Consider the following 27337-nt stretch of genomic DNA (forward strand, 5'->3'; position numbering starts at 1 on the left):
GCATAGGATGATACATGGTGATTTTTATGCATATGCAAAAAATATGGAGAGGACTTTGCATATTATTCACTAATATACTGCAGGGTTTTTTTGAAGCACCTTCTGTGTTCATGCCTATACACAGTAGCCACAATCCAACAAAATTATGAAAGTTGCAGTGGTCCCTCTAATTTTTTCCATCTCTGTGCAGAATGAGTTTTGTTCTGGGCAGCAGTATCAAGACATGCATTCAAAATGGGGCCTTCTAGATTAAACCTAAGTGGGATCTAAAATGAACTGAGCGGACATCCAAAAACTTTTGAGTGTGCGCATGCCTAAAAGGGAACAGTGGTTGCAATCCTGAACACATAATAGAGTGTAAACCCCTTCAGTTCAATGAACCTTAATTATGAGTAAAGTTGCTTAAGGATTGCATAGTCACTTCCATTGAAATAAATGGGTTTTAATTTAAACAAAGGCTGTGATCCCCTACACAATTAATGGGATTAAATTCCGTTGAATTCAGACTAAGTACCACTGAGTACACACACAAGGTCTGGCTGCATATTTCAAGTTATTGCTTTCAATGGGACTTATCTATATTATTAATTCTCTAAGATGGGCCATGCTTGGGGACGTGGCAGAAAGGAGGCGATTGGCTGACAGAGGGGGTGGAGGTGATTGGCTGACAGAGTTCGCAAGCAGAAGCACCTGATTGGGCAGTGGGGATTCCATATGCAGATAGGGAAAAGGAGCCTGTGAGAGCAGAAGCACCATGGTGATTGGGCAGTGGGTATTTCCATATGCAGATAAGGAGGAGGAGCCTGTGATAGTTAAAGTCAGTTGTAATGCAACTGTTACTGGTCAGAAGATATTCTTGACTGTAGAGGAGAGGAATCTCTCTCTATATATAAAAGGATAGCAGGCAGGGGTCTGCAAAAAGACAAAAAGGAAAGAGCCCCTTCAGGTGAAGGAGGCTGCTGTTGTGTGAATTAGATGAGGAAACAAGATGAACAAAATCTGTTAACTCAGGCCTGTCAGTGGCCTGAGGGGAACAAGCGGCCATGGTGTTGGCAGCAGTGAGGAATGGCCCAGTCAACCATTGCTGCTGCTGCTCCTGGTGGGAGGAGCAGGAGTGGGGCTTGGGTAAGGGTGGGGAGATCTCTGGGGATAGGGGGCTGCAGCTTGGCCAATAGGCGGCAGCAATGCTGCAGCCACGACCAAGAAGAGTGAGGGGGATGGAAGCAACGAGATGGATGAGGAGCAGGAGTGCAGCTCAGGTGAGGGTGGGGAGATCTCTGAGGTGAGGGGAGCAATCAAGTACTAACGCGCAGATGCTCTAGAGCGCGCAAGAGTTCCAGCATTGGAGTGGAGAGAAATAATGGCGACGGCCAGGAAGCAGAGGTGGAGGGTTGGCGGGTGGACAGTGGGCAAAGCCCCACTGGCCAGGAAGAGGAGGCAGCGGGGAGAAATAATGGTGGCAGCGAGGAGGTGGGTGGACGGCAGGCAGTGCCCCACCACCTGGGAGGAGGAGGTGGGAGGCGGCGGGGGGGTGGCCTGGCCCTGGCCTGCCCACTGGGGTGAGGCGGTGGCAGCGCACCCTGGTCCGGCCGCATGGAGGAAGCGGCAGTGGGCCAGGCTAGTCTGGCCGGTGGCAGTGGGATGGCCTGGCCCAGGGGGGGCGGCGGTGGGGTGGGGAACGGCCGGTTGGCCAGCCAGAAAGCCAGGCATGCCAGCATGGGGAGGATGGCTGGGCCCAACTAGAGGCTCAGATGCTCTGTGTCCGGGCCCACTAGTTTACAACTATTGTAATATTTATTTGCTTGTAGTCAAAGGCACTATGAGAATAAAATACACGTCTCAACAGCGATGGAGAAAATAAAGCTGTTCAGAAAATATAAAATCCTTTGTACTTGCCAATATAAACCATGAAATAACACTTACTATAATAACATAAAATACAGGTAACAGAAAATAGAATATGAGCAAGACATCAAATGTGCCCAGCACCTTTACAGTTCATTGCAATCTTAATAAAGGTAGCCAGTACATAATTTCTGAGCAGCCACAGTGAACAACCAAACCAGGAAGATTCTGCATTTGAATGTGGGATATTCTTGACTCTGTATGATAGAGTGGGATCTGTCTTGCAGGTTCAGGGAGATCTCATGTACAGATAAATGTTAGATCTTCTCTCTTTTGGTGGGGAGAAGGGGAGATTACTTAAACACAAGACCTGTTTGTGATCTCACTATGGTTCGAATATTGGGGGCCAAGAAACAAGTGAACAGACCCACAGTTGAATGTTACAAGTTATTTTTACAACATTGCACTGTTCACAGTACAACAGTGAAAGCTTTTACAGTACTTTCAGTCCCCCTCACAACAAACCTGGGTTGTGCCTTGCTTTTCCTGTTTTACAGTTAGGAGTTGTGTGCTAAAGAGGAGATTTGAATCCTAGTCTCCAATGTCCAGATTTGGTGCTCACTATCATTGCTTTCCATTCAAATTCACTTTCACTTTCCTTTTCAGTTCAATATGGGTATCATGCCACCTTTGGATATTAGCAGAATTGTTAGCAGTGACAGGCTGCTACTTATGTTTGCAAGAAGAGATTTTGCCAATCTGGATCAAGATCCGTCGAGATCCATAAGAATGGGTTCTGTAGCCATGCCGTAGCTTGTCGAGGGGTCCTAGCCCCGCCCCTATGTTCTGAGCGTGCTATATAAAGGCGGGCTGGACACGACGTTCCTTAGTTCTTTTCTGACCGCTTTTGCATTTGGACCTTGGTCTGCCGCTAGTCGGGAAGTTCTTTGTGAGTTTTGTGAGTTCTCTTACTGTTTCGCTATCTTAGCGGACTGATTTTACGGTTTTGACCCATTTTGATGATTGACTCGAGTATTGGACGCATGTTTGATGGCTTTTAACGATTTTCAGATGCAGACCAGCTGATGAACATTCCCTCGTGGTTTTTTTTTTACCTCGGAACGGCTACTGACCCTTGACTAGCTCTGACCCCCGAAACGGACTTGACTATTCTGCTGTTGGTGTAATGGCTGAGGGAAAGAAGTCCTTCAAGAGATGTGAAGGCTGTACTGCCAAACTTCCCTCTAAGGACCTCCATGACCTGTGCCTGATCTGTTTGGGGGAGGAACACAATGTGTTCTCATGTAAAATTTGCCTATCGTTCTCCAAACAGACACGGAAGAATCGGGCACTTCGTCTTTGAGCAGCAGTTTACAATGATATGCTGAGCCCCTCGACACTGGGGATGCTGCGTCCTTCAAGTTTGGCAGCAAGAATTCTGCCTAAATCCGCCTCAGCTTCTACGTCGACCCCGCATAGGTCGAAGTCAATGTGTTGGACATTGAGACCAGCCTTGGCTCCAGTTTCTAAGAGTGGCTCGACATCAACCACTAAGCAAGACTTGTCATTGACCTCCAAATCTCCCTCGACATTGAGCATCAATCAGGGCACAGCATTGACCCCAACACATGGCTCTACATCGAAGTCGACATCGACTCATCCCAAGTCTCGGGGGCACTCTTCAGAGAAGTCGCCTCACTTGAAAGTTTCGGCATTGATGTCCTCTTCGGCATCCAAGTCTACATCGAAGCCATCGAGGCAGTCTACTGTGTTGACTCAGTTGAAGCGTCAGGGGTCTGAACCTCTCTCGACTCCTGTTGAAAAGTGCCAAGATTGTTGATCTGATTGAGGAACACACTCCTTCTCAATCTGCGGTGCAGCTTCCTCCTCCTCGGTCGGCTCCCTTGCGCTACCGACGGTCGAGGTTCCCTTGGCTTCACACACCCGCCCTTCCTCTGCTCTCTTGGCGGCTCATCTGCAAACCCCTCTCTCTTGGCATACATGTGGCTTCACCCATACTACGTCTGGCCAGGCTATAGGCTCCTCTTCACCTGCAGTACCTTATGTTTGCGACTCAGCCAGACCTTGGAAACACATTTCACCAGTTCCAGCGCCGGTGACGCTAGCGACTGTAACCCTTCCTTTGTATGTCTCTGCTTCCACTCAGACCAGTTCTCCATTTCTTGAACATCAAGCGTCTCAAACCAAGCCTACTGCGACACATTCGGTGGCTACCCAGACAGGGAAGACTGCGTCTTATGCTGCCACGGTAGAGACCCAAACAGTGGTTCCCACATCACCTTCTGATCTGTCTCTGAGCATTATGGCTCTTCAGATTTCAAATCTGATCCTGAGGAAGAGGACACCATTGTGGAGCCTTTGGCTGACGTGGCCCCTCCTACCTATGTGTCACCCAACGAGGAGATGAAGGCATATCACAGGCATGTCCATACCATGGTGGAAGCACTGGGCCTTGATCTTCGATCTGAACTAGCCACAATAGATGACCCCATCTATAACTTTATGATTAAGACTCAATCCACGGTACCAGTGGCCCTACCTATGCTCTCAGTTATAACGAGGGTGACTAAGTGCACCTGGGAGGTCTTACATACCTTCACCCCTACATCTAAGCGCCTCGAAAGCCTGTACTATATCCAGGACAAAGAACGCCTATCTCCTGAAACATCCTGCTCCCAACTCCTTGGTGATAGACTGCACCAACACCTCCACGTCTGGGAAACATCATACAGTACCACCTGAAAAAGGAGGTTGCAAACTGGATCTCCTTGGGATCAACCTCGTGTCTTTCCATCGCCAACTACTTCACCTGTACGGCCAAGTATAGTCATGGTCTCTGGGAAAATTTGCTTTTTGACCTCGATACTCTGTCTCCAGAGGAGTTTAAGAAGAAATTTCATCACACCTTGGAGAGGTCAGGAGACCTGACCAGACAACTGCTCAGCATCACCAAGCATTTCGCTGAGAGTGAGTCTCTGGCAATGACAGCTGCAGTTACTCTGCATAGGCATGCTTGATTGCGGTCTACCAATTTGCAATCTGATAGGAAGGACAAAATAGAGGGTCTTGCCTTTGGTGGCTCTGGGTTCTTCAGTGAAGCTACTGATACGACCATGAAGCAACTTAAGTCAAAATTCATAGCAAAGACTTTTACATCGCAGACTTTTACATTCACCAGCCCCTGGTGGCGCAGTGGTAAAACTGCCGCCCTGTAACCAGAAGGTTGCAAGTTCGATCCTGACCAGGGGCTCAAGGTTGACTCAGCCTTCCATCCTTCCGAGGTCGGTAAAATGAGTACCCAGAATGTTGGGGGCAATATGCTAAAAAAAAAAATCATTGTAAACTGCTTAGAGAGCTCCGGCTATAAAGCGGTATATAAATGTAAGTGCTATTGCTATTGCTATTGCTATTCTACTTTTTCCTCTTACCAGTCTAGATATCACTCCACTTATGCTAGGCAACAACCATCATTCCACTGCCAAGATCACAGTATTTCAGGAAGTCTTATCCAAATTATCAGAGGCAACCCTTCTAGGCCAAATCTAAATCAGTGCAGTCCCAGCATCTCAAGACCACGGACTCCCAGAAGCAGATCCTGAGACATCTGTCCGCTCACCGGCACCACCTCTCTCCCCATTCCTGCCAGCTGGGGTTCTACCATCTCTGCCAATGGATCGTCTCAACCATCTGTCTCCACCACCAAATTCCATCAAGCTTTCACGCCATGCCCTCGCATGGCACCGTATAACATCAGATTGCTCGGTCTTGAAGATCATATCTTCAGGATACACCATCAAATTCAAGTCGACCCCTGCGGTTCACAGGAATGAGGTTCATCCCTCCATTGGTTGCCTTACAGGAGGAGGTGAAGGAACTGTTAGAAAAGGGGGCGATTGCCCCGGTGCCGTGGGCGGGCAGGTGGGACGGGTCCTATTCCCACTACTTTTAAATCCCGAAGCGGGATGAGGGCATCCGCCCCATTATGGACCTGCACCACTTAAACAAGTTTATCCGCATCAAAAAGTTTCACATGATGGCATTGCAACAGATTCTTCCACTTCTCCAAGGGGAGAAGTGGCTTGCGACGCTGGATCTCAAAGACGCCTACTTTCATGTCAATATCAGGCCACAACACCAAAAGTTTCTGCGTTTCACCGTAGACCGCCAAGTATTCTAATACAATGTCTTGCCCTTCAGACTGTCTACCACCCCAAGGGTCTTCACAAAGTGTATGGTGGCAGTGATTGCACATTTGAGGACACTGGGTATTTCCATCTACCTCCTCCTACTTGGATGATTGGCTCCTGACCTCAAAAGACAAAGACGAGTTACTTTCACACATCCACTGTATGTTGGACATTCTTCAGGACCTGGGCATCCAGGTGAACTGGAAAAAATCACACCTGGAACCGGTTCTGGTCACCACCTACATAGGAGCAGTTCTGGACACAGAGAACCAAAGAGCATTCTTGCCAGAGGAGAGGTATGTTCGCATTCCAGATCTGGTGCAACTCTTCCAACTACACCCGGTACAGCCAGCGCTCGCAATTCAACGCCTTTTAGGCCTCATGGCCTCTTGTAATACATTCATCTGCTACAGTCTCCTGAAGATGAGGAAGCGGCAGATGTGGTTTCTGTCTGTTTTCCATCCTGTCTGGCACAGTCAGAGGAGGTGTCTAGAAATCCCGCTGAGATCACTCTCTTGGTGGGCAGAACTCAGGAATTTCCTTGAAGGAGTGCCTTTCCGGACCCAAGTCCCATCGGTCTGGTTGACATAGGCGTAACGATAGGGGGGGCAGGGGGGCACGTGCCCTGGGCGCCACCCTGTTCGATCACGTGGGGGGGGGGGCGCCAAAAGTGCCCCTGCCAAGCCCCTCCCTTCCGGAAAAAAAAATTTTTTGTTCGAAAAAAAATTTTTTTGGTGCACAGCAGCAGGCAGTGCGGGACGCATTGAGTCCCCCTCCCCCTCCCTGGGTCCCGGCGCCCCCCCCATTGCTCCTGGGCACCGCGGTGCGGACACCTAAAGTTGCAACTTGCAGTGCCTGCCTGCTCAGCGAATCGTCGTCGTCAACAGACCGTCATTCTTGATCATATATCACTCCGCTGCCTCTGAGCTCACTCCCCGCCCGCGGCGCCGCCCCCCCACCAGTCGCGCATGCGTGTCTGGCCTGGCGAGGAGGCCGCGCCTGGGGCACAGCCACAGGACAGGAGAATTTCCATCTCTCCCGGAGGAAGCGGAGGCGGGCAGGTTGGAGGTTGGTACTGCTTTAGCAGGGATCGGAGGATGCAGGCGGGGCCGGGCAGTTGCTGGCAGCAGATCTGGTTCCTTCCTTCACGCCCCCTCCCCACATTAGGAACCTTTTCATTGTTCTTTCTCGTGGCACCACAGCGTTCTCCCTGCCTTACCCCTTTTGCAGGTGGCGGGTGCTCAGCTGAACTGCCGTTTCCCTGGGCACTTTCTCCTCCTTTAGTCCCCCCAAACCCATCCATGCAGTCCTTTCCCTAGTGTCTCCACTCCCTCCTTTTTTTTGCAATCCGCTTTCCCAAGCTGCCAGCTTCTTTCTGCTCACTTCCCTTTTTTTCTCTCTGTGTGTAAGTAACCGTAATGGATTAGTGTGATCCGCCTCCCCGCTCCCCTTCCCCATAACACTGCATTGTGAGAGCTGTTGTCTTGCATTGGTGGCTACGGATAGTGTACCTCCGCCCGGCCATCGTACAGCCGCCGCCAGCCAAACACCCAGCAGCGGCAGCTCATGCCTCCCCAGCACACCTTGCGTCGCCGGCGGCGGCAAGGACCGGGCGGTGAGCGAACGGGAGCAACACAGGCATGGAGGATGCCGAAGAAACAAGCGTGCAAGCTGGGATTGGAAGGAAGAGAGGCCGGGCCTCTTTGTCTGCTCCCTGGCAGCGCTGGGTCGAGTGGGAGCCAGCCGACTCCAGCGGCCACTCTCTCGCCCCCTGGCGGAGGTGATCGCCTCAGCGAAACGAGGCCTGGCTCTACTAGGGAAGGTTCGGATGAACTGGGCTACCTGCTCTGCACACGTGGCACGGCTGAGCTTGAATAGTGTGGAAGTATCCCCCCACCCCCATCCACTGGCAGAAATGCAAACAGGTGTCACCTTTCGGGGGAGAGGGGCTAGTGGCAACATGTCCACTGTTGGATTACTGTGTGTCATGCAGCCGCTTAGGCACAGGAACCCTACCAGAAAACCATGCGGGTGCACACAAAAGAGTCTTAAGTTGTGGCACCTTAAAGTCTAGCAGATTTAGTAGTGTCCACTTTGCTTCGTCTGATGTAGGAAGTGTTAGTTCAGTTTACACACACGTGTACACGTGCATTTGCAGGGGTGCATATCCTCTTGTCCGTCCTTTAATTTCGCCAGTTTTCTGAATTATTTCGGTGCGGTGGTAGCGACGAGCAGGGGTGACAGCCTCTAGGTCTGTCTGTAGTGAGTGTCTTACTTCTGCATTGACTTCCCCTTTAATTTGACAGCAGTGGGTTTGCCCTGCATTACTGAAGGAGCTCCTTGTCTGGGGGTGGAGCCAACATGACCGAAGGATAGTTTGATTCCTCTCAGCTCCTCCTTGTCTCCTTACACACACCCTTATCATTCATCATGTCCCCTTTTGCTTTCACTAAAGACTAAAACTGTAGCTTTGCTGTCTGTTCTTGTGCATTACTGCTTTGCATGATTGCAAAGTGATCGGGCGGAGGCGCCTGCCGCTGCTCTTGCTTTCTGTGTTGTTGTTGTTGCTGCCGCTGCTTTGGGCAGACATTGCTGCCAAAGGAGAGGATCTACATGCCTGCAAAGAGGTACCGGGACAGAGTTTCATCTTCTTGTGTGGGCAGGGGGCATCCATGTCCTGTTAAGCAGGATCGGATCAGAGGACCCACATTTTAAACGCCCCCCCCCAATATCATTGCCTAATAATTGTATTTACTGTTCAAACTCCACGCCGAAGTAATTTAGACTGCTTGTAGGGCAAAAGGTACGTTTGAAGAACCCTTTACTCGCCTTCACATGAATGTAGACAGACAGGCAGAATCAATGGAAAGGTTTTGATCAAGGCAGGCAGGCAGAAACACCCCCTCTCCACCACCACCACTACAAAAGCACTTACCTGCCTTTTGCTCAGGTGTCTTGGTACCAGTACATTTGGCAAGCTGAAAACAGCAGGGATTGGAAGGCTGTCCTGTTATGATCAAAACCTACTTGGTTGGCTAGCAAACCTCTTGAGAAAATATGCTATTGGGGGGGAGGGAAAACTAACTTCAGGCTACTGCCTCAACTGATAAGGTTGGGGGAATAAGTAACATTTTAGAGCTGGAAGGAATTTTCTGCACCAGGCTAAAACAAGTGATGGGCTGATTTTCTAAACTCCTGCCCTCTTGGTTCCCTATACATTGGACCTGCTAATTGGTTTGTGGCTTGATGAGTGTTGCTTGTGCTCTGTAGTGCTAGATTCCAGAGGATAGACTTGTAGCAAAAACAATCGTACAGCACCTCAAGGAATCATAGGCTGATGCCACAATAAACTTGTCTGTTTTTAAGCTATCACAAGAGAGTATATATATTGTTTTACTGCCCCTTTTGCTGGTGACAGTCACTGCTGTATGTGCTAGTTTCAAAGTTGTCTTAAGCCCCTCCATCTGCACCACCCCCTTGCCTTGGCTTTAAGCAAGGGTAATAGTAAAGGACACGTTTCACAAAGCAGAAGAGAGACCCTGTTTGGTCTTTTAATTGGAGGAGCAGTGTTGCCCTACCTTCTGCTATTGTAATATTTGCTTTCTGCTGCCCCCTCGCCCCATTAACGGTTGACTGCAATCTACCATGGGGGAAAGTGTGCATGTGTGTGTTCTATGTAACGTGGCAGGTTGCCTGTGGGTCAGATGCCAGTAACTTTCTAATAGGTCAACAAGGAGTGACTTTAATTTCTTCTGGGCTTCTCTAGTGTTTGTTGTTGTTGTTAAACAAGTGGAAACTGGTATGAATAATATAGTTGATGGGAACAAAAATCAGACAATGAAACAAAACATAGAGAGATTGTCTTTTAAAGAGCTGCCAGGTACATGGGAGTTAACACTTTTGATCTCTGTTCACTGTGCGGACCATTGTTCCAATTCATGAGCTGAAATGGGCAAGGCAGTCCACATCTCTTAGGGTGAGACAAGATGTCAGTCCTTTAAAAAGGCGGGGGGGGCGCAATTTCAGTGTTTGCCCTGGGCGCCGTTTTCCCTAGTTACGCCTCTGTTGGTTGACAACCGATGCCTCCCTTGTAGGCTGGGGAGCACATTGCAGACATCACCAGGCCCAAGGGAAGGGGACTCCACAACAAGCTCAACTCCACATCAATTTCCTGGAGTTGTTGGCTGTCTTTTGTGCACTACAAGCCTTCCTGTCAGTTGTTCAGAACAGATCCGCCCAGATACGACTAGACAATACGACAGCTCTGGCGTACATCAACTGCCAGGGCAGAACTGTATCCCGCAGTCTATGTGCCCTAAGTCTTCAGATGTGGCACTGGTGCATCCATCACCAAGTCTCACCAGTGGCTGTGCACGTCAAAGGCCTGGTCAACATCCTGGCGGATGACCTCAGCCGGGTTTTCCTCTAAGACACACAACACGAGTGGGAGCTAAAGTCAAAATACACAACTTCCTTCTTCAACCACTGGATTCAACCATCAGTGGACCTGTTTGCAATCTCATCAAACTTGAAATGTGCCCGCTTCTGCTCCAGAGCGGGGCACAACCCCCGATCCTTAGGGGATGCTTTTCAAACGAACTGGACACAGGAAATACCATATATGTTCCCTCCTCAGCCGATAATCGCCAGGGTGGTGGCTCATCTTCTTTCAAATCTGATAGCCTGCGTCCTGGTAATGCCATGGTGGCCAAGGCAACCTTGGTTTCCACAGGTACACAAACTGTTCAGGAATCAATACCAACATCTGTCTCAGAAACTGGACCTTCTATCCCAGGACGACAGTCATGTCCTTCACCCAGACGTCCAGGCCCTCTGACTGACCACGTGACGAATAGGCTTCTAAATCATATTCTACTCAACCAGAGAAAAGCCTCGACCAGGCACAATTATGCGAGCAAGTGGCTCCGCTTCAAAGCCTATGCCAAGGACAGAGGATTTCTGCCTCGCCAAGTGTCTGTCTGGCAGGTGTTATCTCTCCATCTTAAAGTCACAAGGTCTGGCTAATGTTTCGCTACGAGTCCACCTGGCAGCTCTTTCATCAAAGCATCCAGGTTGTGATGGTAAAGCTTTATTTTCTCATCCAAAGAGTAAAGCCTTTTTGAAGGGCCTCACAAATGTCTATCCTCCAGTTAAAGCCCCAGTGGAGCCCTGGAGTCTCTCTTTAGTACTTTCGCCGCTCACCCAGGCGCCGTTTGAACCCATGACAACAGCATCGTTGAAGCTAGTCTCTTTGAAAACAGCCTTCTTAAGCACCATCACCACGGCTTGCCGAGTAAGTGAGCTCGCGGCTCTCAGGATCGACTTTTCATACACAAGTTTCTTCCAGGATAAAGTCCTGGTGCGCCTGGACCATTCCTTTCTGCCAAAAGTAGTGTCTAGCTTTCACCTAAATCAAGACATCATTCTTCCAACCAGGATCCCTTCTTCTGCTCTGGAAAGATCCATGAACTCACTCGATGTGCGCAGAGCACTCTTATTTTACCTGGTGCGCACGAAGGACTTCCGATCCTCCACACATGGTTTTTTGTGGCCTACAAAGGCCCCGCCAAGGGCTCATGTATATCATGACAATGCTTATCAAGATGGTTAGTAGAGCTCATCTTGTTCACCTATAAGCTTCAGAACAAGACCCCATTAAGGCCCATTCTACCAGGGCACATGCTTCCTCTTCTGCACATCTCTCCGGAGTGACCTTCATGGACATCTGCAAGGCAGCAACCTGGTCCTTGGAGTCTCCCTTTATAAGACAGTACTCAATAGACGTGCTCTCTGCTGCTGAGGCTAGCTTTGGGAGGAGTGTTTTGAAAAGGATGTTGCAATAACCACTACTGTACCTTCCTCCTTAAGGAGCTTGCTAAACACCCATTCTTATGTATCTCGACAGATCTCAATTCAGATAAACAGGTTGCCCACCTGTAACTGATGATCTGGTAGAGATCCGTCGACATCCATAAGACCCTCCCATCCTTCCCTCTGCAGTAGTGCTCTACTATGTGCGTAGCTATGTGTGCAGCTATGTGTGCATGCCATGGCCCTTGGCACTCTCTGTTGGACGTGAAAGAACTCATCTGCTCGACTGGATGGTCGTCCTCCACGGTGGACGTCCAAGAACTAGGGAATGTCGCGTCCAGCCCGCCTTTATATAGCACGCTCAGAGCGTGGGGGCAGGGCTAGGATGCCTCGACAAGATATGGCATGGCTACTGTGTGGTCCCTGCGCAGGCGCAGAACCCATTCTTATGGATGTTGGTGGATCTGTACCAGATTATCAGTTATAGGTGAGCAACCTGGTTTTTATTTCATTGCCTAATTGAGACTCTTGTGCACAGCAAACAGCTGAGAGAACTTGGTACTTCTGACAGATGTTATGTGCTGAGATGGGTAAACTAGACAAATCCACAGTATAAAATACTGAATGCAGTTGGACACATTAATACCTTTGGATGCTATCATTTAAAGTGCATTTAAACATTGATAGTATGTTATGGTTATTTTTCAGTGTGTAGTAGCAACTGTAGCCTTTGGAATGGGCATCAATAAAGCAGACATCCGGACAGTTATTCATTATGGAGCTCCAAAGGAAATGGAATCATACTACCAGGAAATTGGAAGGGCTGGTCGTGATGGGCTTCCTGCCTTTTGCTATGTATTGTGGACCCAGGCTGACATGAGTTTCAACAGGTATGACTGAATGAATGCTTTATTACGGTCATTGACCCAAGATCACAGCAACAAAACAAAACACAATAAAAATAGCACAAGTAATGCAAAACACTGATACTCAAATCAACTCAGATCTGATCTTACATGCGGCCGCACAAAATTTGGCCACACAGTGTTGTAGATACACAGCGATCAGCTAAAAAGGTTGTATATCCATCATCCATTCTAACAGGAATGTTTGACAGAAGGGGGAGTTTCAACAGGTAAACAAAAGTATTGGCCTATCTTAAAGGTAGAATTGCTCTTAAAGGTAGATGTAACTGCTCTCTGAATACTTGAGAATGTACCATATAAATATGTAGTCGTGGTGATTGTTACTAATATTATTTTGAGGCCCATGTATTATAAGTCCGGATGTTGTTGTGTAGGCTTTAGATAGGATCATTGTACATTGCTGAAGCTAGGAGCATATGTTAGAGCCCCTGGTGGCGCAGTGGTAAAACTGCCGCCCTGTAACCAGAAGGTTGCAAGTTCGATCCTGACCAGGGGCTCAAGGTTGACTCAGCCTTCCATCCTTCCGAGGTCGGTAAAATGAGTACCCAGAATGTTGGGGGCAATATGCTAAATCATTGTAAACCGCTTAGAGAGCTCCGGCTATAGAGCGGTATATAAATGTAAGTGCTATTGCTATTGCTATTGCTAGAGGCATTGTTGAATAGTGACAGGCTTAATGGCAAAATATAAAAGCTAACTGTCTAAGATTTGATCATGCAGTTCCTAGCATTTCTTTAGTGACTAAGTCTATAGTTATAGCAAATTTACACTGTGTGTTTATATGTGTATAGAATTCTGGGATGGGGCAAATTTGATAGTTCACTTCACTATTTGGCTTGATGAAAGTTTAGGCTTTGGGGCCTGTAAGAAAGTAGGCTCTCTTCTCTGTGTGTTTTTTACTGAACTGTCAGTTGACAGGAAGATGTATAGAACAGGTGTGGTTGAATGTATCAAGATAATTCGGGAAACATGCCCACCACAAAGCCCCAGTGTTGGGAGTAGATAGGCAATTGTTACTAAAGTGTTCTAAAAACAATGGCACAAGATACAGTAAAACTACAATGTGCGTAATTGTGACCCAAATTTTATGGGGTGATGTATCTGAACCACTGAGAGGGGCAACTTGGGGGGTACCAACCAATCATCGGAAAATAAACAAGGGGGTAGGTAATTAGGTGAAAGGTTACCCAAGATGGGGTACAATAATAAAGTGAAGGTTATACACGGGGCTTCTTGTTGCTCCTTTCTCTCTTTTCCTTGTGCCTCGTTAACTAACTTGCCGATACTTCAGTCAACCTGTGTGTTTCACTCAAGAGACTTGTTGGTGCCGACCTCAGGTTAATCTTGAGTGGTCATGAGACTGCCGTGGTGTTATCTGCTCCTGTCAAGTCTGATGAGAATACAATTCTTGTATTGATAACATGTGGATTGCCTTGCTTCCTTGGGTCAGTGGGCAACAAATGAGCACCCTAGACTTCTGATTCCATGTGGGATAAATTCCCTAAAAATGCCTTACATCTGTATAAATCAGTATACTTTATATTGTCTTGGAAGAGACAGGGAGAGAATGGGAAATGGTCAACATTTCAGCTTAAGGGTTTTCTTTTCTTTTTGTCTCCTTAAGACACTTGCTCAATGAGATACATAATGAAAGGTTTCGCTTGTACAAACTGAAGATGATGGCCAAGATTGAGAAGTACTTGAGCCTGAACAGCTGCCGGCGAAAGTGAGTGTTAGATTGTTTGTTTATTTTAGAAAATAAAAAACAGCAGCAAACACACATGAACATCTTTCAAAGCTGAGATCAATATTTTGAGAAATGTCACTTGAGTTCTAGGACATTTTTGTATCTGCATTAGGAATTTCATACTTAGAAAAAAATATGTCTGTCTCAGGATGATTCAAGGCTAGATAATTAGTTCCCTGGTGAATCAATTAATGATGATGATTTCAACTCATTGTTTTCTTCAATCAATTTAACATGTAAATGCTTGTTCTTTTATTTAATTCCCAATGTTCCCCTGGGTAGAATCATCTTGTCTCATTTTGAAGACAAACAACTCCGAAAGGCCTCGTTGGGCATCATGGGAACAGAAAAATGTTGTGATAATTGCAGATCCAGGTAAATGTTCCTTCCCAAAGATTAAAGGTTTAGAAGAACTATCTTCCCACCGCTTACATGACAAGTAACAATAAGTCTCTAATGGGTTTCTGCTAATGAAGTATTCTTAAAATGTTGTTGTACTTCTAATATGAAGTGTCTGTTGTGTGGTATGCCGTTGAGTAATTCTCAATCAAAAGTTAACTCTCAGAATGTAATCTTTGTTTGATGATAATAATAAACATTGGTATGCAAAGACTTTAGGGTGATGTGCCTGTGCTTAGCCCGTTTTATCTTCATTGCAGCGCTTTGCTGTAGCTTGGGCTGGGAAACAGAGAATGGCCCAGGGTCACTCGGTGAGCTTCCTATCAATTTGAATCCAGGTCTTTCCAGTCTAAGTCAAGCACTCTACCACTTTGGGAACTTTTGTTGAAAAGCGGTATATAAATATTTGTTGTCTACCACATGCCCCAAAAGATTTACCACTTCATGTTGAAATGATGATGCCTAGATAACGCTGCGTGACAATGACTCTTGTAGAATGTGAAATAAAATGTGAGACACTTCTAAAACTCTCTTATGAAGCATGAAGTAATGTCTTTAAATTCATCCTTAAAACATAAAGTAATAAAAATGAAAGGAACATCTTTCAATTTGTATCAGAATGTGACTGTGAGCATCAAATTCTGTTTGAAGATTTCCTGGGTTGCAGAGACAATTTTACATCTCCTTACATCCTTGTATCCTTGACAAAACAATAACTTTTTCTATAGTTCATGGGTAGACAGCTCACAGCATGGATGCTATAAGTGGCACAGGCACCAGTGGTTGGTGCACAGGCCTATCCTCCTGCCTGCCCTCCCTGTGTTGCTCTACACCCTGGCTCAGTAGTCAAAATTGTAGCCAGGGACAAGGGAAACTACTCATGCTCTGTCAAGCATGCTGTAGCATCACTAGTGCGTTGGTGTCACACTTGCCAATTTCACTTGATTTTTGGAACGCTTGCTAGAAAATTGGCCACTACAGTCAGAGTTGGTGCATGATGTGAGCAACATCCAGACTACGTTTGTCATGACTAAGTCTCACTGAAACACTAGTCCACATATAGATATTGGGGAGCTACTTGGAGTTGAACCTTTTTGTATTGCATGATTGCTTGGCCATGTACCTTAAGCAGTAGATATTTATCTTTAAGATATATAATGATACACAAGTATTAGAAAGGATTACTGTAATTCTAGAGGAGTGCCTGTCAATTTGGCATTCTGAATTTAGCCTACCTTTGCAAGAGAGTCCCCAGTTCCTCCTGCAGTAGAACCTGGAGCCTTCCAATAGCAGAGCAGAGCATTGGGGAGCAGTGATGGAAACGATTTTGACATGTGGGTAGAAGGTATGATGTGAACATTAGAAGAGCCTTGCTGGATCAGGCCCAAGGCCTATCTAGCCCAGTGACCCACCAAATGCTTTGGGAAGCCACACAACCAGGAGATGGAGGTATTCTTTCTCTCCAGCTGCTCCTCCTCTGCAACTGGTATTCAGAGGCATCCTGCCTCTGAACATGGAAATAGCTTATTGCCATCAAGACTAGTAGCCATTGATAGACTTGTCCTCCATGAATTTGTCTAAACCCCACTTAAAGCCTTCCAGGCTGGTGGCCATCGCCACTTCCTGTGAGCGTTTTTAGCTGCTGCCACTCACTGCAGTAATTCTGCCTAAGCCTGCTGAGTTACACATGGAGTAGAGAACTGGGCAGGCAGCTCAGGGATGTGATGGGTACATAGAGAGACCATTGCCTACCCCTCTACAGGGTCCTTGTCACGATCTTCTGGTGTGTGCACATCCCTTGCAGGAGAGAAGGGCACACTGCAACAGGGGAGACACTGAACAATGGAGGGAGAAATTACTTGCCAAATGCTTGTAATGATGAATGGGGGACAGAGTGGGTGTACTGCAGGAATGTGTATAGATACAAACTGCAGCCCCTTCATCATGTTCCTGTCAGTGGAGGTGGGCCCTCCAGTGCCAGGAGAGGAGTGGAGGCAAGTCTTGCTTCAGAGAAAGAGTTGGGAAGCCAAGTGCAGCACTTTCCTTTCTCAAATAGGAGTGAGGGTCAACCAGTCACTGATGTGTGGGATTCAAGGGTACTGCGTCCTTGGTGATCCCTGTTCTTTCAAAGGAATATCTTTTGAGCTTGCTCCTTTCATAGCCTAACGTTTTGGTTCTGTAAGCTGTGTGTAGAGGGAGGGCTTCTATGTTGCAAGGAATTGCTGAGAATGTTGCACATCTCTGTGTGCATACATGCACATTATGCTCTCTGTGGGATGCTGGTCAGAACAGACAGGGCCACCCATTGTTTTGGGGTTAATGGCAGGTTTTGTCCTCAGTCCTACAGTGTCAGCATGTGAAAGACTTTATCTCCTCTCCACCCCCTTGAGATGCATTTGGAGACATCCTTGAGATGTGGGCTAAACCTGATTCTCAGGGACCTCAGCTACTGGAAATTAAGCTTCATGGGATCAAGTTTAGCAGTCATGGGATAAGGGGAAAGGCACAGTTGTGGATTGGTAACTGGTTGAAGCATAAGGAACAGAGGGTAGGACCAAATGGACAGCTTTCAAAATGGAGGGAAGTAAGAAGTGGGTTCCCTCTGAGTGCTCAGAGTGGGACCAGTGCTCTTTTTAACTTGTTAATAAATGATCTAGGGGTAAAAAGCGAAGTGGCCAAATTTGTAGTGAGGAGCTCTAAAAGGATCTCTCTAAACTGGATGAGTGGCCAGTTCAATGTAAGCTAGTGTAAGGTGATGTATATAGAGGCAAAATACCCCAACTTCACATATACATTGATGGGGTCTGAGCTGTTGGCGATGGACCAGGAAAGAGAGGGTCATAGTGGACAGCTTGTTGAAAGTGTCAACTCAGTCACAGCAGCTGTGAAAAAGACAAATTCCATGCTTGGGATCCTTAGGAAGGAGACTGAAAAATAAAAATGCTAATGCCCTTATACAAATCTATGGTGTAGTCACATTTGGAGTATTGTGTGCAGTTCTGGTTACTGTATCTTAAGAAGGACACTGTAGAACTAGAAAAGGTGCAGAAGAGGGCAGCCAAGATGATCAGGGGCCTGGAGCACCTTATGAGGCAAGGCTACAGCATCTGAGGCTTTTTAGTTTGGAAAAGAGGCGACTACAGGGAGACATGGTAGAGGTTTATAAAATTATGCATGCTGTAGAGAGAGTGAAATTTTTCTTCCTCTCTCACAGCACTAGAACCAGGGTAATCCCATGAAACTGATGGCCAGGAAATTTAGGATCAACAAAAGGAAGTAGTTCTTCACACAGTGCATAATTAATCTGTGGAATTCTGTCATAGGATGTAGTGGTGGTCTCTAGGTTGGATGACTTTAGACAAATTCATGGAGGACAGGTCTATTAGTGGCTAGTAGTCTGGTGGTTATAGGCCACCTCCAGCCTCAGAGGCAAGATGCCTCTAAATACCAGTTGTAGGGGAGCGACAGCAGGAGAGAGGGCATGCACATACCTCTTGCCTGTGGGCTTCTCAGAGGCATCTGGTGGGCCATAGTGGGAAACAGGATGTTGGACTAGGTAGGCCTTGGGCCTGATACAGCAGGGTTGTTTTTATGCTCATCTTGGATTCTGTATATTGGTCACACTAAAATGTAATGCAAAAGTGTGAAGGAGTCTGCTCTTTATAAATATACAGCAATTAATGAATGAATGATGAATATTTATATACCACTTTTCAACAAAAGTTCCCAATGTGGTTTCTTACGCATTTGTGTGTGTGTGTGTTCACTTCTAGGAACATTCACAGTACTCCTGTGATTGACAAAGAAGATAGTTTGCAGGATTTTGGTCAGCAAGCATACCAACTGATGTCTGCAATATATGCCTTAAATGAGAAGTTTGGCATGGGTGTTCCAGTGCTGTTTCTCAGAGGATCTGTAAGTGCTAGTTTTATGGGCTGGATTGATAGAAGTTAAGTAATGCTTTCAGTGTGTGTGTGTGTGTGTGTTTGTGTGTGTGTGTGTTCCAGTGCCTTCTGGTTCTCATTGCAGAAATCAAGCTCTGTACCACTACTTATAAACCTTGGAGATTTCACTGTTTGACTATAGTTTATACCATGCCTTGACAAATTTTCTTTGGTATGCCTAACTTGTCCTTTTAATTTAATCGGGACTTTCTAGAGTAAATTTAATCAGGGTGTCGGTCATTGATTTTAAAATTCTTTGGCTGCTCTTTTGTAATTTACAGGTTGCTCTTACTTTATAACATATAGAGTTTATGTGGAAATTGAAGATTAATTCAAATCCAGTAGTATTCCAGCTGTAAATCTTAACTTGGCAGCTGTGTAATTTTTACTTTTGCATGAAAAGTGCTGAAGAGTTTGGCTGTATTGTACTATGGTTAGAAACAACTTTTGCCCTATTGCAGTTAAATAGATAAGATTGTATAAATATGCCATTTACAGTAAACAATTATGGAAGTTTTACCCATAGTTTATGAAGAATTATGTTATCTTCAGTTTTGTTCACCTGGCAGACTCTTTTGGTAACAAATAAGCACAGCTGTGCTCCTAGACAGGTTTCAGATGAATCGCAGGAGAGATCAGATTTCACCTGTTGTTTGAAATCTGAGTCCGTGTTCAGTGGTGAACAAGTTCTCCTGGGAGTTTTCAAATTAAGAAGTTGCCTTGGCTGAAATCTTATACTACCCCTGTTAAGACAAAGAAAGATACAAAACCTCTCATACATGCCTGCTGCAATTGTAGAGAGTGGTGCCTCCCGCTTCTTCTTTTTTTACACTTGCCAGATTTCTTTTTGGTTACATTTGAATCTCTATTTAAGATAACTATAATGACTTCTGATTTAAAAGGCCCTCAAGATAGCTTAATGTGTTTAAATGTATTTAAAACACAATCAAAATAAGAACTATAAAATAAGGCAGCAGGAAACAACATAACTGTAGTCCATGATCACCACCTAGAGATGTACATATCAGGTGGTATAAAAATATGATAGATACATAAATAAATAAAAACAGCAGCACGAGTGGTATAAAAACCAAGTACATGGGATCTTAAATGTTACTAAAAGCATACTTCTGCCCGGTGCCTAAAATATAAACATGATGGTGCCAGCTGAACCAGTCTAGGGAGATAATTCCATAATTTAGATGTTGCCACAAAAGAAGCCCTCTCTCCAGTAACCATCTAACTAACCTCAAAATGCAGGGACATTCAGAGATCAGCCTCTTAAAAACTCTCTTAGTTGGCAGGCAGGTTCAAAAGGAAGAAGGCAGTCCTTCTAGTATAGGGCTTTAAAAACCAGACCAGTCCTTTGAAATGAGAACACGTGAAGTTGCCTTATACTGAGTCTGAACACTGGTGTATCTGGCTCAGTCATGTCTGCACATTGCTACACCATTAATTGTGATTTGAAAATTGTCTTAATGGTTTTGTTATGCTGTATTTATTTATTATGTTGTATTTATTGTAAAATGCCCAAAGGCATACATTTGGGGTGTTATAGAAATACCCAAACTAAACTAAGATTAAACAGTATACTGACTAGCAGCATCTCTTCAGGGTTTCAGATAGTTCATCTTTCCTGGCCCTACCTCGAGATGCCAAGGATTGAACTTGAGAGGTTCTGCATGTGAAACATGTGCTCTGCTACTGAGTTACAATCCCTGTCCACTCATCAATTCAGACATATAACACTACCTTATACTGAGTCTGAACATTGGTTCGTCTAGCTCAGTATTGTCTACACAGACTGGCAGCGGCTTCTCCAAGGTTGCAGGCAGGAGTCTCTCTCTGCCCTAGCTTGGAGATGCCAGGGAGAGAACTTAAAACCTTCTGCATGCAAGCAGGCAGGTGCTCTTCTCAGAACGGCCTCATCTCCTAAGGGGAATATCTTACAGTGCTCACATGTAGACTCCCATTCAAATGCAACCAGGTGGACCCTGCTTAGCAAAGGGGACAATGCATGCTTGCTACCACAAGTCCAGCTCTTCTCCCCTCAGATGGGCATCTTTCCCAGCCCTTTCTGGAGATACAAGGGATTAAACTTGGGATCTTCCACACGCAAGGGATGGCCTGTCTCCATGAACAGCCTGAAAACAGTTTCCTTATTTGGTGTTCAGACCTAGGCTAAGGGAGTGATGAACAATGTAACTATTAACCACTGAGAACTGTGTGTGAGGGAATTCACAGTCCAGGATAGGGGGGACTTGGCAGGGGGATGAGTGCATGTTCATGTGGCAGGGTTATATTTGTACTAGCCATGGGTTGCCATGGGATATTGAGTTGCCATGGGATATTTCCTTTCCCTGCAGATGTGGTGTAATGAAAGAGATGATTTAGGTGTACTGTATGTAGTAACCATCTTATGGATTCATATTTTTTTTAATTGGAACTGGTTATTAGATAGAAATAGGCTTGCAGCCATGTATAACCTGCTCAGATATATCTTTGTGCCCCCGCTCCCCACTTCCCAGTAAAATAGTTTCTTCTTGGTCGATGCAGTCATGCTCAAAGCTGCCACCCCATTAAGAACATGCACAACTTGGGAGGAGAGATAAGAATCTGTTTTTCAAAAGCAACATTGTCATGCAGGAACAGGAGACACAGGGAACTATTCTTGAGTTGTTATATTTGTGAGATTATTTTTAATTTCAGAATTCTCAACGCCTCCCAGACAAATATCGAAATCATGCTCTCTATGGCAGTGGAAAGGACTGGCCAGAGAACTCATGGAAAGCATTGGGTCGACAGCTTATCATGGAGGGCTTTCTTAAAGAGGTTTCTGGTCAAAGCAAATTTGCAACCACAATCATGCTTACTAAGAAGGTAACTTTGCAACCAAAAAAGCTGCTTCTCTATTGGAGAGAGATTTTTGGAAACACAATATTAAATAACATTATTTGTCCCTCTCAGGGTAATGATTGGTTTAGTAACGCTAGAAAGGCGTCAGGACGAAGACTTCTGCTTCCGTCTGAGGAACTGTATGTAAGGAAATCTGTTGTAAGGTAATTATTATTCCTACTCCTGAAGGTACAGTGCTGTGAGGCAACAAAACATGATGAGTAGCATCCACACTGGTGCTCACAAAAGAACATCATGTTGTATGAAGAGTTCCCCATTTGAATGTGTAACAGTTGTGCAACAGTTTGCACAAGAACTAGCCTGGAACAGAAGTGAATGTTCTCGTGCAATTATTACATCTTTATGCAAGTTTGGTTGCTACCCTAGGTCTGTTTTGTTTAAGAACTTTCTATGGTAGTTTCTCATGTCAAAACTGAACATACTTATAGCCACTGGTGTAGAAAGGGTCGGAATACTAACCCTGGTTACGATGAGACTCTTTAATCCCCAAGGCAGGGAATCCAAATGGCACTCCTCTCCTCCCACAAATTAATATGAGTCACAGTCTACTAGGAAGTTCTCCTGCGCAAGCAAAGTTGAAATGAATGGGAGCTGTGCAAGAGCATCCCAGTTCCTTTAAATGAGGGGTTGCACTGTAGAACTTCAGACTATTCTTAAGGCTGTTAAGGAGATCTGAACATTCAAGAGCCAGTGGGCCATTTCACACATTAGCATGTTCTACGTAGAAACATTTTTCATGTCAGAAATTTCTTAATGTGTGAAGCAGCTTTTAGCAGTGCCTTAACTAGGGTTCTCTTTTCTTTACTTCCACTGTGACTCAGACATTTAACTTGTTGTATTGCCAATACCAGTGTGGCAGATAATTAGGTGTGTGTCTGTCTGCCTGCCTGCCTGCCTGCCTGCCTGCCTTGAGATCTTGGAGAGAGGAGCTGTTATGTATCACCTCACCCTGTAAAGCCTGGCCAGTAGTGACCTGTCAAGGGCTTCCCTACAATAGTACCTTCTTCAAGGAAAATGTGGCTAGGCAACTCACTTGAAGTATTTTAAAAAACACACCAAACTATTCTATAAAAACCAAACTTTTCTTGTTAGCTTTGACTGGGATGGGGGAGGACTTGTTTTAAAACACCATTATTTGTGTGCATTTTATTCGTTGTCTTTGCTGTTCTTTACTTTGTATCTGTTAAGCTGTCATATTCTAAGCGAGTCATTTTAGTTGTGGAATTCAGTAAATTCAGTTTTAATAGATGCTGTCATAAAAGTAAGAAAATGAAGAAATGATAAAAGGAACCAAAAGGATTCCTACTCTGGCCTTATAAAACTGTTAAATCTGACCTGCCTCCTCAGTCTGCCCATCATCCAACTGCAGCGTGAGCTACTCCTGGACTACTGCTCCTCATTCTCCTGCTTGGCCTCCTGCTTACCCCAGGCAACCCCTTGACTATAGACATGAGCCTCCTAAGTCTCAGTCAATGGCATATCCAAACTAACCCTGTGCCAACACATCAGGGTTTCCCATCCCAGAAGAGGCAGTGATTTTAGGTGATCCCCCTATCTTCTGCAGCCCACTCTGTCTCCTAAAACTATGTCCTTAAGGGCTAGGGGATCCTCAGGGACAGAATTTCTGGAAGAACAAAAGGCTACAAAGGGAAGGAGAAATTTCCAAAAATCATCCCATGTGGGATGAAAAATTTCTGGTGCATCAGTACAGGATTAGTTTGGACTTTGGCCAATGTTACATTTTCATGTCTATAGTCAAGGGGTTGCCTGGGAATGGCTTTTGATTTCAGTAAGGCTGAACTTTCTTTCCACCTCTTTCCAGCCATAAACAGACACCTTCAGCCACAGGACATTTCTCCAACACAACATTACCCAAGTTAACACCAGAAAAGCAGGTCTGTATTACAGAAAAATAACTTGTCATCACAAAGTTTTGGTATCATGAGTTTTGCTTTCCCTTCAAAGACAGTGGCCTGGTTTGAACAAATATCTAGGTGCTTAGAGGCTATATGCGGGGGGCATGGAAGGGACCAGTATTTTATCTGCTTGCCTGGTCCACTGGTCATCTCTGGCCTTCCTCTGGCACTGCTGGACGTAAAACATTTGCATAAGCCTACATGTATAAAATCCAGTGTGCATAACCCAGATCACACTGCCTTTGTATTGGCTATAGAATTTGGGGCTTATGTACATTGAACTTTATGCATGTAAGTCTTTGTGCAAATGTGCAGTCTGCATGTAATTGGTGGGTGGCATGATCTCTCTTCCTCAAGCATGCAACTTCTGCCCTTCTTGAAGGTCACCTGAACTGGTCCAGTCACTATTTTGAACTTTGAAGCAATCTTGAGTGAAACAGTAAAGCAACTGTTTTTTCATGTATTTTTATATGGTGATGAAAAGGTGTTTCTATTAAAATTTCTATTATGGTGTTTCTATTAAACAGTTCCAGATACTGAAAACTAAAGGTTTCTTGTGATGAGATGTATTCAGTTACATTCCTAGTTTCCCTATTATTATTTTAAAAGATGGGAGTCTTTTACTACTTGTAATTGTTCAAAGTAAATTTTGATATGTATATTAATTTAATTCTTCTGTCCTTATGATTTTGTATTTCTGAAGACATCTCTGAAAGAAACGTTCTCCTATAGAGAAGCAAGTAAAGTCTCTAAAGGGAGGACACTCTCAGATAAAAGGTGGTATTTCTTAAAGTTATCTTACTTCTCTCTTTCTGTATCTCTTCATGACTGTTCCATCCATTTTTCATATAATCTCTTGGGAGAATATTGGTTGGGACAGCAGTTAAGTGGAATTCTGCAGTTGTAAGAACTAGGGATGTGCATGAGTGGCTCGTGTGGGTGGGGCGGGGAGTGATTCCCTTAAGAAGCAGGTAAGCAGGTCCTTACCTACTCCGCTGCCACCCTGATATTTTTCCAGGCACGGTGCTCACACTAGCAAAGGCCATGGTAGCTGTGGCGCTGTTCCCTGCAGCCTGCGCATGCGGCATTGGCGCACATATGGTGCGGCAGCCATGTGTGTCCGGTTCGGCTGCAAATGCCCAAGCTGGTTTGGGCACTTTCCTTCGAAATGAGGTGCCAAACTGGCTTGTGCACATCCCTAGTAAGAGTGCTAGAATTGCTATTGTCATCAGATTTGTGTTTAATAGATTAATCTGCCTTTTTAAATTATTAATTGATTTAGTGACAAAATAAATGCATGTTACTAAAGGGTTAATATAAGTGTACTAATGAGAGATGGAAGCAAACATAAGATAATGTGAAGTATTTGAGGGAAAGTAGCTTTTTCTGTCTCTCAGTTGTTAGATATATTGCCCGAACATAAATTGGAACACCCTTTCCCCCCCCTCTTCTTTTAATAGTGCCATAGTGCAGTCACCATCTAAACTACTTCCTGTGCCCCTGAACCCTGAAGAATCTGCTGTATCGCGAAGGGAGAAAGAATTGCAAGTTAGTATGTCAGTTGAAGTGATTCAATATTTGATTTTGTGGCCTGGTTAGGATAATTCACAAAAACCATAGTTTATTGGCTTGTGAAAAAGCCATATGCCTGCATGCTTTTTCCTCCTTCCCTCACACACCTGGCTGAATTCAAAGTTGCTTGGTTCATTAAATCACCATTTCCTTCTCTGGGTGTCACAGGAAATTGTGGTTTAAACTATTCTAACAAACCAGGATTGCAAACCATAGTTTGATCCTGGTTTGCAATCCTGGTATGTAAGGATTCTTTAAACTACAGTTTCAGTTTGGACATCATGGGAAACTGGCTTAACAAATCAAGAAGCTTTTAATTCATCTAGATGGGCTAGAGGTGAGCGAATGGGAAGTGTGCAGGCATATGTTTTGTTCGCAATCCAACAAACTGGTTTGATTGTTTGAACCAAACCTATATGTTTATGAGGCCTGTAATTCAACTAACTAAATCTGAATCAGTGTATTGTATGAGTTTTATTCAATCTATTAATAAATAAAATTTGCATATATTTTGCATGTAATAAAATAAATCAGAAAGAAAAAGCATGTCTTTGTTTTTAGGTGTTACAGAAGACAGAGGTGTAACCAGGGTGGGGCAGGCAGGGCACGTGCCCTAGGCACCAGTTGCAGGGGGGCGCCAAGTACCTGCCATGCCCCACCCCCGCCCCAACCACCACAGTTGATTTTTTTTTTAAAATGAAAATTGCCCCCCCCCGGCGCCCGCTGCCATCCTCTCTGAGTCGGGGGACAGAGCACGCGCCCCCCAGGAGCCTCCCTGAGCACTGACTTTCCAATTAGTTTCAGGGAGCGTTTGCTGCCTGAAAGCGTCTATTCCGCTTTCTCTCCCTCCAGTTATCTGAAAGATGGGTGTCAGATATTTGGGGGGTGGGGAGCGCAATTTCAGTGCTTTCCCTAGGCGCTGTTTTCCCTAGATACGCCTCTGACAGAAGGTGCTATCTTAGGAGAGAGATACACTTCTGTGTGAGGGATGAGGAAGACTGCCTCTTCTAAGATGGTGCCTGTCACCTATGTTTTCCCCCAATATTTTGTATTAAAAATTATAAAACATACACACTGCCCAGTTAATCAGTGACATGTTTTAAATTGGACAAAGTCTTTTTGATCTCTTGTGACAGTACAGCTCTAATATTTACCTATGCTCTTTAAAATTAGGTCTGCATCCATCTGAAAATGTTAATCAGAGGGTAAGGTATTCAATGAAATAATTCTAAAAAATTATCTTTGCCTTTAACAGACAGTGCTGTACGGTAAATTGGTTGCAGCCAGGCAGAAGCTAGCCAATGAGAAGGACATCCCTCCAGCTGTATTAGCAACAAACAAAGTGCTGGTCAATATGACTATGACAAGGTAAATTTTTCAATTTGAATAAGTAGTACACCTAAGCTGATTATTTGCTTCTTGTCAGCAAGACTGGGGCTGGAGAGTGACAGTAGGTAGGGTTTTCAGAGTGCTAGGTGGCATGATGATAAAAATTGCCCTATAGTGTATAAACTCCAAAGTCGTGTGAGTTGAAGCACTACAAAATCCTGCAAAATTTTCTTAAGCAGAGACAGCAGTGGGACAGAAGGTGTGGTACACAAGCGATGATGGCACTTTCATGAGACAGATTACTTAGAATTCTATATTTATATTTGAATATGCCATTATAACTTAATTATTAGCAGAATGGCAGAACATAACTTGAAGGTTCTGGATGGGAAAACAAGAGTAGATACTAATGTTTTACATAAAGCAACAGAAGCAGGATGCAACAGAAGCCAGGACTTGACAAATCCCAGGTACCAGGGAGCCATGGAGCCTAGAAATTTAACTGTGACTCAACACAATATTCAGAGGTACAGTTGCCAATGTTGGGTTCCCTCCACCACTCCGCATTCCAGATATACAAATGGGCAAATGCCATGTGGCAGAGAGAACCTGTCATTGGCAACGCAACATTTCCGGGTTCAGACAGTAAGGAAAAGGTGGTAGTACCAGCAGTGCGCACTTGCTGGAAACCAGCGGTTCCCTTTGACTTACGTGTGTCCATTAT

General features: G+C 45.2%; 1 protein-coding gene across 9 annotated transcripts in view; it reads left to right on the top strand.

Annotated features, from left to right (window-relative positions):
• Window positions 1-27337, top strand: part of WRN (WRN RecQ like helicase) — an 86544-nt gene that overhangs the window by 42080 nt on the left and 17127 nt on the right. For 8 of the 9 annotated variants that reach the window (XM_053292034.1, XM_053292040.1, XM_053292042.1 and 5 more), the window contains 10 exons: window positions 12573-12754; window positions 14415-14516; window positions 14820-14912; window positions 18710-18851; window positions 21590-21760; window positions 21848-21939; window positions 23619-23691; window positions 24416-24489; window positions 25173-25260; window positions 26540-26652. In XM_053292034.1, coding sequence (XP_053148009.1) covers window positions 12573-12754; window positions 14415-14516; window positions 14820-14912; window positions 18710-18851; window positions 21590-21760; window positions 21848-21939; window positions 23619-23691; window positions 24416-24489; window positions 25173-25260; window positions 26540-26652 — 1130 coding nt within the window. The remainder of the gene's footprint in view (window positions 1-12572; window positions 12755-14414; window positions 14517-14819; window positions 14913-18709; window positions 18852-21589; window positions 21761-21847; window positions 21940-23618; window positions 23692-24415; window positions 24490-25172; window positions 25261-26539; window positions 26653-27337) is intronic. The other variant, XM_053292038.1, reaches the window with a different exon arrangement.

This window comes from Hemicordylus capensis, chromosome 2, assembly GCF_027244095.1.
Source record: "Hemicordylus capensis ecotype Gifberg chromosome 2, rHemCap1.1.pri, whole genome shotgun sequence".
Classification (NCBI taxonomy): domain Eukaryota; kingdom Metazoa; phylum Chordata; class Lepidosauria; order Squamata; family Cordylidae; genus Hemicordylus; species Hemicordylus capensis.